At 39.2% G+C, this 13,164-nt stretch overlaps 1 protein-coding gene across 3 annotated transcripts in view; it reads right to left on the bottom strand.

The window, feature by feature from the left end:
• fbn1 (fibrillin 1) overlaps positions 1–13,164 on the bottom strand; it is a 68,618-nt gene that overhangs the window by 44,490 nt on the left and 10,964 nt on the right. For all 3 annotated transcript variants that reach the window (XM_041981986.1, XM_041981977.1, XM_041981992.1), the window contains 10 exons: positions 8,032–8,229; positions 5,729–5,854; positions 4,640–4,765; positions 3,506–3,658; positions 3,190–3,417; positions 2,394–2,546; positions 2,184–2,303; positions 1,974–2,099; positions 1,110–1,232; positions 163–285 (listed from right to left, as the gene is read on the bottom strand). In XM_041981986.1, coding sequence (XP_041837920.1) covers positions 163–285; positions 1,110–1,232; positions 1,974–2,099; positions 2,184–2,303; positions 2,394–2,546; positions 3,190–3,417; positions 3,506–3,658; positions 4,640–4,765; positions 5,729–5,854; positions 8,032–8,229 — 1,476 coding nt within the window. The remainder of the gene's footprint in view (positions 1–162; positions 286–1,109; positions 1,233–1,973; positions 2,100–2,183; positions 2,304–2,393; positions 2,547–3,189; positions 3,418–3,505; positions 3,659–4,639; positions 4,766–5,728; positions 5,855–8,031; positions 8,230–13,164) is intronic.

Raw genomic sequence — 13,164 nt, 5'->3', positions numbered from 1 at the left:
GACGCAATAAAAATAAAGTGCATAGAAACATGGACTCTATAAAAAAAAAAAAAAGCTGCTGCAGAATACAATATATTTTAAAAAAAGGTTGAGGATTATTGCTCGCCTTGATTTAAAAAGTGAATAAAACTGTAAACAATCCACCTCTCTACATTTACTTACCAACACAGACTCGTCCATCCAGGCCCACTGCCATCCCAGCCATGCACTCACAGCGGAAGGATCCCTCCGTGTTGACGCAGTGGCCATTCATACACATGCCTGGAGTCTCACACTCATCAATGTCTACAATCAGCCACAGCAAAAGGTGAATTAAAACAATTAAATGCTGGTTATCAAGATGCAGCCAAAGTGCAACTCAGTTTCAATTTTATGATCTCAGCTAAGAAAACATTCCTTTCTCTAAACTTTATCGCCTTACAGTTTTACAGCAATCATGATAAGGATTGTAAACAATGATATGGCTTGCATACACTACTCTGTGTTTATGTATGTGTGTGTGTGTTTGGGTGTGTTGGAGGGCAGCCAGACTGTAAAGAGAGACAATGAGGCCCCAGGGCCCCTTTAGACTACACATTTCATTAGCAACCACATACATAAGCACACTTCACCCACACCCTACTCTCCTGTTTATTTGTTCTGTTATAACTTATCCAGGTCAGTGTCTCTGAGATCAAATGTCTGTAAGCTAAAGGACGCAAAACCACATTACATTCATTTAAACTCTGAATGAATGGAATGTAAGGTTAGTTACAGCATCATACAGTGTCATATACAACCAAACAAATAATCAGTTGTTGACTTTTTGTGGCATGTTGTTCTATCACTTCAGCAAAAAACCAAATGTCTTTTCTCTTTGCTCCAGACAAGTTTAGTGAAGGCTGTCTGCTAGGCGGGCCCCAACTATACTATCAACATATCCAGCTGGCCTACCAGGATGCTGAGGGATTTTTCCAAGGCTTTTAGGGGAATTTTTACCCTGTGTGTTAAGAATCACTTTACAGAAGTACTAACATACCAGAGAGGCAGCCACCCTCCAAACTGCAGGACAAGTAAAGGCATAAGAAATTCAAGAGTCTATTCTGAATATCAATGTCTCACCAACACACCTATACACATGCGTCCACTGGTGTCAAGCAGGAATCCAAGTTTACAGATGCATTTGAAGCTGCCATCTTCATTGATACAGAGACCATTGAGACACATGTTCCTGATCAGACACTCATCCTGATCTGTGAAGAAGCAGAAACCACATTACAGGTTGGAGGTAATTTTTTCAGGTGGTCTTGCATGGTTAAGTCCCCTTACAACTATTTTTATATACTTTACATTAGTTTCTACAATTAGATCTAATAACTGATTCAATCAGTCACAACACATAGGATATCAGTACAAAATTGGAATAACTGTTATATCAGTCTCTCCTGGAAGGTATTTCTTGTGTTGCATTCACTTGCCTTGAAAAGTAATAAGCAGCTCTGTGCAGACCTCATACCTGCATGTTGGTTCGTTTTAGATAAATCTCAACACAGATTCAATGTGATCGAGGTCTAAAGGAATTCTGATTTACTATACTGGTATTGTTTTCACTCACAGACAACTAATCAACAACTAGCATAGTTTTTTTTAAAAAAAAACAGCTTGCATCTTTTCTAAGATAATTGGAAATAAATAGATGTCTGCTAGGTAAGAAGCAAATACAAACAACATTGATTCCTTCGGAAATGGGTAAATAATATAAAATTCACATATTTTGTATTTAATAAGCTCAAATACACAAAACCAGAAGCGTGATCTTTGAAAATCTCGCCTTCACAATTACAGGCCTCTGACCAGCGTTTGTATTAAATCACCACCTCCAACAGATTCATGGTCCATTAAACTTAAACATTACACTTACTGTGGTTCTTAACGAAAACCATCCTTTAAAAACAGTTCTACTCCATAAATGCAGATGTCAGAACTTAACAGACCTTGACAATTTTTGCCATCGGCTGAAATTTCAAATCCAGCATTGCAGACACAGTGAAAGCTGCCTTCAGTGTTCACACAGCGGCCATTGTTGCAGATCCGTCCGTTAGCCACACACTCATCCAGATCTGGCAGAAACAACAACAAAAAGCCCAATAAACACACATCATCTTATGAGCGTGTGCATGTATATGCTGGTGTGTATGTGTCACCTCTGCACTCTGTCCTGGTTGCAGTTGACTGGAATCCAGCTGGACACTGACAGTAGTATGACCCTTGAGTGTTCACACATTCGCCATGTGCACATGGGTTTCTCTCGCATTCATCATCGTCTGGAGAGCAAACATAAAATTCAAAAAACTTCTTTTTGAAACTTAAACTTAAGCTCAAATAAATATTTGCCTCACTCACTCAAAACTTACCGATGCACTCGCCCCTTCCATCCAACCTGAACCCCATGTTGCACTCACAGCGATATTCTGAGCCTGCCATGGGGATGCACCGACCATTCAGGCAGAGGTTGCGGATGGCCTGACACATGTTGGTGATGTTCTGTGTTTGGATTATAGCAGGACCTGATAGAAAATGTCCAACAAATATTTTACAGATAAATCATGAAATTTATTTTTATAAGCTTAAAAGGATTTTTATTAATGGAAAATTTAGGCACCACATACACAGGTACCAATGTTCATACAGAAATAGAAAGTAAGTAGTGCGAACAAAGTGAAAATTCAATAAACAGTAAAGGTACAGCATTTCATAAGAATGTGGCTTTTCCAAAGTTGTTTAGAAGCTGCATTTACAATGTATTAAGAATTGAAATTGTTCAATGTTTATCATAAGTTAAGTAAAAAAGACTGATTTAGTTAAGCACTGAGCTCTGGAAGAAGCTATTTTGCTGAATATTTTGCACACAACTTATTGAACTCTTGACATTACTAGGCAAAAATGTCTACTGTAGTTTTTTTTAAATAAACATAATAACAAAATAGTCTATAAATACTCTTACAGTGTTTATCAAAAATTTATATCGTTAGCATGTAGCTAATCAATTCAAGTGCAAACATGGGTTGTTGATCAGAACTAGTATTAAGATGGCAACGAGATCATTGGGAAGTTGAACACTACACATCCAAGAATCAAAACCATTTTCAAACATTTTATTCACATTATGTGAATATGTGAACCAAAGATAGGCATAAAGCTGGGATATACCTGGTGGAGGCTGTATGGGTAGTTGACCTGGATGAACTGGTCTTTGAATGGGGATTTGGACTGGAACTTGGACGGGAATTTGACCAGGAATCACTCCAGGTATATGGCCATTAACTGTTTGACCAGGATGAACTGGGTAGATGCCTGGTATGTCTGGAGTCCCTGGGACGCGACCAGGTATCACCACTCCAGTATCGGGAATCTGGATGCACAATCTCTGGTACTCCTCTAAAACGAGCACATTGTATATCAAAGGAAGGTTAGCTCTGTGATGAGAGATGGAGACTTGTTAGAAGTTGATGGTGAGTGACTCCACCTGTTCCACGAATGGGACACATCTCAGGAGTGGAACCGTCAGACCAACAGCGTCCACTATCACAGCAGCACTGCATTTTAGTCAACAGCTGCGAGTTTTGGTTGGCACAGCGCCCGTTCAGCAGGCTAGCGTAGCAGTACCCTCCACGCGCATCTGTGGAAAACAACACAACATGAAGTCACTTCAACAACCCAAGGTATATGGAATATGGCCTATACTGTCTGTGTGTTAAGCAAATTGGCAGGAGTTTAATCAAAAAGAAGTTATTGTTGTTTCAGAGTTTCCATCCTTAGGAGGATGGAGGTCACCTCCAATAGTAATCATTTCATATTTATGAGAACATTTCCTACATCCTGCAGTTTCTGGCGCCCCGCACCAGCATGACTCACGCTCAAGCTGCTTATTAACATAAATACTTCATGTCTTGTTTCACACCCAGCCCATCCAGTATATACAGATGGAGAGACTGACAGACCACACAGCTGATTGGTTGGCTTAACTTGATAAAATCCTTGTGATGGATGAAGATGAATGGAGGTAAAAAAAAAAAGAAAAAAAAGAAAAGCGCAGTCCTTGTGAAGATTAGCAGTTACTGCATGGGAAACAGACTAAAATGTCTGGCACAGGAGTTTTCTGGCACAAAGGACTTAAAGACAATTCTTCCACTCAAGCATGCTCTCCTGACAGGGGGCAATGTGATGTGTGTTTGCATGCATGCAAGAGTAAGAATGTGCATGTATTTCTAATGAATTATTCTGACCACATTCTTCCCTGATCTGTTTTGAGTGAAACTGAGCTGAACTACAGATCAATGCAGCTTTTCTTCTCAGCTTTTTCCTTTCACTTATTCTAACATTTCTATGGAGTTCACATTAACTCTCATCACGTGCTCTTTCTAGTTTGACGAGAGTATAGCTCACTGTTGTGCAACTACCAACAAGCAAGCAACTACTGACCTAAATTCTACCAGCTGGACCATTGGATCGATTTCAGATCTTTCTACTAAGTGCCAGACATAGATGGAAGGAACTAAAGAAATGTGGGAAAAAGAAAGAGGATGAGGCAGCACCTCCTTGGTTGAACTGCTTCATTTCTAGCAGCAAAAAAAAAAAAAAAAAAAAAGAAGGAACTCACCAACACACACGGATCCATCAACAGAGCTGTGATATCCCTGTGGACACTTGCAGAAGTAGCTCCCAGCAGTATTAGAGCATTCGCCCAAACCGCACAGACCTGGAATGTTTGCGCACTCATCCAGATCTGAGGAGGGGAGAGGTATGCACTGTAATCAAAACTTATAATACAGGCATATGAACCAAAAACTAACTTAATATGTGGATGTCTTCAACAGTAGATCGCATGTTGGCTATGAACTTGGAAACGAGACATGGTCACAGGATATTAAAGCCAGGGTCCATGGCAGCTGTTTATCAGTTAGCACCATTTTCCACAACGTGCTCATCATCAGACACAATGTCTGTTAAGAAATACAGTGTAAAGTAGAGTCGTTTTAAATGTCTTTTATACACTCCAGAAGTTTTCCGGCAATTATGTCTGGGCAAAAACTAGTGCATTTTTTACTCAGAAAAGGGAGTAGTGGTCTGGAGATCATTACATTTGAGTCTGAATGAGCCAATATTTTTCACAGGCTTACTGTGGGTCTTTACTTGCAAGTGATGATGAAAAAAAAAGCTTTTATCAAGGTTATTTTTAGATGGAAATATGAAAAACACTGCAAGTCTCTGTGTGGCTGCATTTGAATAAGAAGTTAAGAAATACAATGTAATGATTGTGGAAGTCAGAAGCTGGTAGTTATGATCCTCAGCTGAGAGAAATGCGTCTTTTCTAAACATACAAGACATCATAATGTTTCCTCATTTCCCTCTCTTTTGATTTATGGGCTGTGTGACAAATCTGGCTCAAAAACTCAAATGTATGGAGTTACACACCACTAACCTCTCATGTAAGTGCAAAACAGATGAGAGAAAACAGTGCTGCTTTGGTTTAATTAAACATATTTTAAGGGAAGGGCAAAAAGTGGCTTATGTGTGGTCTTCTCCCCACAAACTAATAACCAGAATGCCATGACTGAGGTGAAGTTAACCACAAAGAGATGTTTTAACTCCCTTAACCTTTAGGAACTTTAAAAATACTTTTCACTCTACTCTTTCATTCAAACTGATGGCACAGCTTCAATGCAATGGCTGCTAGTTTAATTCTTACCTTCACATTTCTGTGAGACCTCGTTGAACTTGTGCCCAGCGGGGCATTTACATTCAAAGGATCCAACAGTGTTGATGCAGTTTCCTCCTTGACAGATGCCAGGGATGGCTTGGCACTCATCCACATCTAAACATACAGAGTCTAGAAGTGAATAACTAATACAAACAGGATACAAACAGGAGGAAAATTGTGAATACTCATTGTATTCACCTGCAAATGTATTCACCCCTGCCCTTTTTGCATTTTTCCTAATTTTCTGCATTATAACATATATTTCAAATTGATCTTTTCAGAACGAGTGAAAATCTACAAAACTGAAGTAAAATTAATAATAAAAAATGATATATAAATAAATAAAAATGTGTTGTATGCTTCACTCTATATTTGCTGTATTTTCACCCTCAAAAGTCGGTAGTTTTTAGAGACATCTCATATAGCACTTAAAGTTGCAGGTTTGTGAATGTATGAGCTTGGTAAAGCTCTACTGGGATTTTTGCCCATTTTTCAATAAAAAACTGCACCATATCTTTCAATTTGGATAGGTTCTGCTGGTGTATTGCAGTCTTGCCATAGATTCTCAGCTGGGTTGAAGTCTGAGCTTTGACTCGACCATGTCAACACATTTAAACTTTTCCCCTTTACCCCTTAAGTGTTGTTTTAGCTGTACATTTAGGGTCATTGTCTTAGGGGGAGGTGAACCTCTGCCCCAATGTTAAATCTCTATAAAACTGAAAAAGTTTCCCTCAGAAATGTCACCGTATTCATCACCATTGATCATTCCTGTGATTTTAATCAGTTTCCCAAATTCTGAAAAAACGTCCCCACAGCATAATGCTGCCACCACCATGCTTCACTGTGGAGATAGCGTTCTTGGGTAGTTTCATATGTCAGTGAAACCTTCCATTTTTTTAAGTTTTAATAAACTTGTCTGTAAGCAGAGGCATTTTTTCTGACCTGTGTTCCATTGTGCAATAGCCTTCCAACTCCTTCAGTCTTACCTTTGGTTGTGGTTGCTTTGTTGCCTTTGATTAATACCTTCCTTACCCAGTCTGTGAGTTTTGGTGGCTTTTCTTGGCAGGTTTAGTGTGATGTCATATTCTTTCCTTTTTGTGAGGATGGATTTAATGACTTTCTGTGGAATTTTTAAAGTTTTCAGATGTTTTTCAATAACCATATCCCGATTAAACTTGCACGCAGGTGGAACTTATTTTACTAATTATGTGACCTCTAAAGGTAATTGGTAGCATAGTGGTAAATACATATGTTCATATAAATATTCAGTTTTCTACGTTTGAGCATAAATAAAATTTCACTTCACCAATTTGAACTGTTTATTGTAGATAAATGCTGTAATGCTTTTAATGTTTTATGTAAAGCACTTGGAAATGTCTTATTCATGAAATGTGCTATACAAATAAAATTGCCTTGTCTACATTGGAGTGAATGCTTTTGCAAGTATGTAGCATAAATGCACAGATGTGCACACCTCTGTGGGTGCATTGACAGACACTGAGTCTGTTTTAACACTCTGGCTCTTAGTTTTCTATGAATTGAACAAAAGAGACGAGGGAACAAGAATGTTTCATGCAGGTGGGGCTGAAACTGAAGCTAAATTGTCCACAGAAATTATTTAAACTATGACAACGAAGAGCATACAGTACAGTCAAAGAGAAGAGTATGGCATTAATCACATGAAATGACTCATGTTTCTGAAGATAAAAACGGACACTATGACGCCATTGATTCAGAGCACCTGGTTTCAAATCGGCTACTTTGTGAGTCACACTGATGACTAAATGAAATTAATTTAATGAATTTGACTAAATCTAAGGTTTCAGGCTAAAAGCTGTGACCTGATATAGTCTCAAGGTACTCTATGTTCCTCTGAGTACTGGCTCAGGTCCGCCTCCCCTGCAGAGGTTCTGATGTTGTTGGGTCTGGAACAGGGCCACTTTACCAGAAATGAGCTCTCCCACGTGGCACTGCCACTGACCCGTGTTACTGACTCTGACAGTCCCGCCACAGCGGGTGTCTGAGGGCATTCCACACACATGTGGGAGGCACTGCCACTCACCCCAATTTAACCCAATTAGAACTAATCCTCTGCAGCGTGGATGGTGGGTAGCGATGTGGGGACAAAGCAGTGCGGGTAGGCAATAAGAAAGGAGTTAAAATTGGAAGAAAGGATAGAAGCAGCATTTTACTCAAAGAAAGAGAAGTCGGGGAGAGCGACACAGATGAAAAAAGAGATATGAAAACAGAAAAAGAGACAGACTCTAGAGACTCTGTGGGGCAGACTTTACCTTGGCACGCCCCGGTGCGGTGGTTTGGTATGAACCCTCTTCGGCAGGGGTGAGGTTGAGCTGGGCACATCTCGCAGGGGTGACCCCATGCCCGTCCCACTGTGGCGCAGCACAAAGTTTTTGTGCATACAATGCCCGTGAGCTGGCCTTGACACATCTGGTTATTCACCGAGGCGAAGCACGGCCCAGTGCGGTAGTCTGAAGGGGCAAACCAGAAGCTTGTTCTTTGCTTTCCAAACTTAAATGTGTCCCTTTACTTAAAACAAAAACACAATGCAATAGATTGGATTCTAACATGTGGCAGCTTGTAAATAAAGGAAGAAAATTTTTGTGAAACTTTTTAACCAAAAGTGTGAAAAAGAAACCTTAAGCAATGGTTAAAAAGACTGGATCTGGAATTTTACTCATACACAGTGTCTGTGCCATCCACAGACAGAAACTCTCAAAATGAATCAAAGTTTTCATGACATCTGCAAAATACTCACATTACATGTGATGAAAGTGCTACAAAGCTGACAGTAACACACTCAATAAGAAATGCATTGTCTGTTCTTAACATTTTAATCAGCATGACTCTCAGGTGCATTGTGTGTGTGTGTGTGTGTGTGTGTGTGTGTGTGTGTGTGTGTGTGTGTGTGTGTGTGTGTGTGTGTGTGTGTGTGTGTGTGTGTGTGTGTGTGCTAAGAGCAGAAAAAACAGAGATAAAGAGGAGGTCTGGAAAACCTTTCAAAGTTGTGTGGGCGGCCATGGAGAGTAAAGTACACCCAGACAATGAAAAATCAGTCTGCTGCACATGTTATAAGGTCACTGGTTTTTAAGTTACCTGTGTTGTGTCTTTGTGGTGAAATGGCAAATATACCATGTACTTAATTATATTTTTAGTGATCTATAATCAAGGGGATAGATTGTCATCACTGAGGCCTACAGAGGCTGGCTGGCAGGGTGTGCCAATGGAACACAGAAGGTGATTTCCACACAAGCTGCAGCAGCCTAGAATTAAAACTAAATAGCTTTTAACTAATTTTATTGTGCAAAGAAAGTCCCTCCATCAAGCATGTTCTTCTCTGCTCTCAAACTACTTTAAACCTCATTCCCCTGAGCTGACTGCTTACATGCATTTAACCCCCTCTCCTCATTCTCTTTCCAAACACTACGCCTTAGTTACAAACTCCCAACTGATTCAATAAAATCACCAAATCTTATCAGGTGAAGGATTAAAAGATGGTGAAACACAGATAGAGACGCAAAGAAAGGGAAAGAGAGAAGGAAAAACACATCACTCTCAAAAGACTCTGGATGTGATCCAAAGGCAAAAATCATTTCCACATTTCACAGCAGACAACAGACAGTGAGAGGAAAGAGGGAGACCAGTTCCAACAGTGCAGTCGTTTAAAACAAACGAGACATTGTGTGTTTCCCGTGTGGACCTGGGCCCAGCCCAGAGCCGTCACGTGCACCACAGCCTCCTCGGTCTCTCTGCCTCTGGCACCAGTGCTGTGTGAAACAGAACTGGGTCATCTCTCTTTCTTTTTCTCACTCCCTCCTGCTCAGACTCTACTGGAGACCAAATGCTTTTGATTCTTTGTCGACTTCTCTTTCCAGTAAGAGGTGAAAACTAACTAGGTGCATATAATCCCATTCAGTTTTGAGGAACTTTTCCAATCTGGGCAGCTTCTACATATCAACATTTAAGTGGGAAATATTCTACTTGTAAATCCACTACAACTTGATAGCTACCAGAAAAAATACTAAAGAAATTCTGGTTACACAACACATTAGCAAATAACTGGAACCACATAGTAAGGCGCAAAAAGCATAAACAATATCTGCTACACCAATTTTAACAAAAAGAAGTAAATAATACAAATAAAGTATTAATACACAAAACCAACAATTAGCTCGATTACATCTGGATTAAGGTAAAAAACACAGTCAGCTAGTCTCTGTCTAAATATTCATTCTCATAACACAACTCAACAGTCTCACTGTTCAAGTCATCAATTTATAGATAGAAATTATTTCTAAACCAAAAGACTAAAGTGCATATTTCTTAACACTTTAAGATCAAATGGAAGAACCACAGAAAAAAACACCATAAATAAGAGATAATAAGTTAATAATAAAAGCATAGAATCCAAGGATAAAATTCAAAATGCAATGTCAGCTGTCTTTACACAATAGTGATAGAAAGGCTCAATAAAGACAGCTCTTTATGCTCTAATGATTGCTTTTAGTATATTATATTTCAATTTATTTATTTATTGAAACATTTCTGCTTTATAGCAGCAAAGTTTTTCGTGGATTTTTCAGTGGTGGCGATCTTGAAAATGATGCATCAAATCTTAGCAAATGGCCTTATCAGGCCGTCCCTGCTTCTTTTCCTCCAATTTGACTAAAATGCTTAAGCTAGTCTCTTAACAGGCACAAGCAAACAAGACCACATTTCATCTGCCTTGGCTTCTTTGAACTAGTGCCCAGTTCATTTTAGAACTGATTTTAGGATAATGCTTTTTGATTCAAGTTGTTAGATCAGCACCTTTGTACCTGTCTGATCTTTTGACTTTCCAATCTCAAAAGATTTCTCATGCCAGCTGACTAGATGGTCCTGGCTGTACTGAGGAGCACATTGAAACAGTAGAGGAGATTGGGATTTCGCTGAAGCCACGTCTTAACCTTGGAAAACTTCCCTTTTACATGGAACAAAACCTATTTAAACATATGTTTTTATTCTTTGGTTTTTTTTTTTTTTTTTTTTTTTTTTTTTTTAATTTTACTGTTTCTGCCTTATTATTTTACACATATTATTTATATTGTATCACATTGTGGTCAGTGGTCATTGTTTTGAAATGTCTCTATAAATAAGTTATATTGTCTTATCTGCTGTGTGCAAGCACACTCCAGTAGAAGGCTCATATTTTCTTTTAATTTCAGCTCAATGTGAGAGTCTCTACAGCTGTTTTGCTGCTCTCTTTTAGTCTAGTATATGTTTGTGCTTAACAGCTGAGCTCTGTGTGACTCTATTTAATTGATTCCAGATCTGTTACTTTGACCAGAGACATGAAGGCCTTTACGATAAAGCAGGTTCAACATATCAAGGTTTCTTTAAGTAATTTGCGTCATGTAAGCCTAACAGTGTAGATCTTTAAGTGATACCACCAAGCTGAAAAGCAACTCAATCACCCAACGCAGGTTTTATAACTTTGAATATATACATATTCATGTACAACAGGCAAGTTGACAACAGATGATCAAATCCATTCACACACGCTGAAAATCTTCAATATCACTGTCACATTAAAATATGACTATAATTTACAATTCTGCATTTTATCAAATGAGTCTAGTGTAGAAAGGCAGGGTACATCCTGGACAAGTCACCAGTCCATCGCAGGGCCAACACAGAAAGACAAACATTCACTGACACTCCTAAGGAGAATTTGAATGTCCAATTAACCTAACATGCATGTCTTTGGATGGTGGTAGGAAGCCGGAGTACCAGGAGAGAACCCACGCATACATGCAAACTCCACTATTCAAACCCCTCCCCAGCCGAGGCTAAAACCAGCAACCTTTTTGCTGATGGGCCGGCGAGCTAACCATCACTCTACCATGCAGCCCTTGATAAAGATTATTAAATCATAATTCTATCAGATGCAACACTGATTGCTTTAAATGATGTTTGCAACTAATAGAGAAAAACCATAAAAATGACTCACGTCAGTCAGTGAATTTATTGGAAATGTTCAATTTAATTTTCTGGCACTGAAAATGTAATAAAAAGGATTTAAGTTGTTCAGTGATTTTAATTCATTTCTACAACATTTTATCATATAATTGTGGGTATGTATATCCGCAAGCATCAATTCATGCAGTTTGGTGAGTTGGAGAAGCTGACAACAGGAAATCTTTTGTAGTTCTGTGATTGTTGCAAAAACAAAAAGTAAATGTTAGTTACATATCTTTAAAAGTATGAAAACTTTAGAGTAATCAGTGTTGTAGGGCTGCCTAAGAATCCTCTTCTAATGACTCTTAAAGATAAAGACTGGTGAAAGTCAAAAAGCTTAGTTGGCCTTCAACTTTAGGAGGGTCAAACAGACTCTCACTGTTTCCACATTCAGATGTGTTTTATTTATTTATTTATTTATTTATTATTGTCTAAGAAAACCAATTGATGTGAAGGCTTTGGTTTAACTCGTGTTCATCCCGTATCTTGGATCAAAACCTGTCATGGAGCAGGGTGTTGTTGGCGTTACAGCAGTAAGCCACTAATAGTGCTTAATAATGAAGGCCCCAAGGTCACAACTTTCATCTAGACACATATCCACCTCAAGTGCGTTATTACATACAACTGTAGTTTTCATAGCAACATGAAAGACACTGTATCTTTACAACATAAGTTGTGGACTTCAGAGTTGTTACAGTACATGCACTAAGCATGAGCAACTTGTGGCTTTTTTTGTTGTTGTTGTTGTTATTGTTGTTTTGACTATTTTTAAATGTCATCATTTACTTGAGGTTTGTCTTCATAGATCAGGCTGCTTGTCACAAGATCTGGCAACACCAGCGCCAGCGGAGTTCAGTGCAAAACAGGGAGGCTGCAGATGGGGCAAAGGAGACAACCAAGTAAGCTAAAGCTCAGTAGTTTAGGGATATTGATTGAAAGGAAGACTTTGGATGGGCACAAACATTGCAGGGGCATAAGTCATAAATCAGACAATGTTTGCATTATAACAGGAACAGCAATGGATAATTCTACATGCAACTAATGTCAATACGTTAATGTTACGGCCACCGCTTATTGCTGGCAGCTGCGGCTCATTTTGCAGCTGATTGCCAGTTCTGGAGGCTCTGTCTGGAGTGGCAGGAGCCGGCACACCTCCGTCCCCGCCCCTCTGATTGGCTTCACTATGGACCAATCAGGCTGCAGCTTGTTAGAGGTTGAGGCTGAAAAGGCTGCAGCCGAAGCCAGTCAGGGGGGGAAGCTGGATTGGCACAGGCTGCTTCCCCTCACTTAGTCACTATGTGTGTGTTGTAGGAATGTGGCTGGTCACAATATTTTGTGAAAATTTAGATTAAGGAAAATAGTTGGAATATTGCAATATATGGAAACAAAATCTATGGTTCTATCATTTT

The sequence above is a fragment of the Melanotaenia boesemani genome, chromosome 1 (assembly GCF_017639745.1).
Source record: "Melanotaenia boesemani isolate fMelBoe1 chromosome 1, fMelBoe1.pri, whole genome shotgun sequence".
Classification (NCBI taxonomy): domain Eukaryota; kingdom Metazoa; phylum Chordata; class Actinopteri; order Atheriniformes; family Melanotaeniidae; genus Melanotaenia; species Melanotaenia boesemani.
This window is presented reverse-complemented; position numbering and strand designations above follow the sequence as displayed.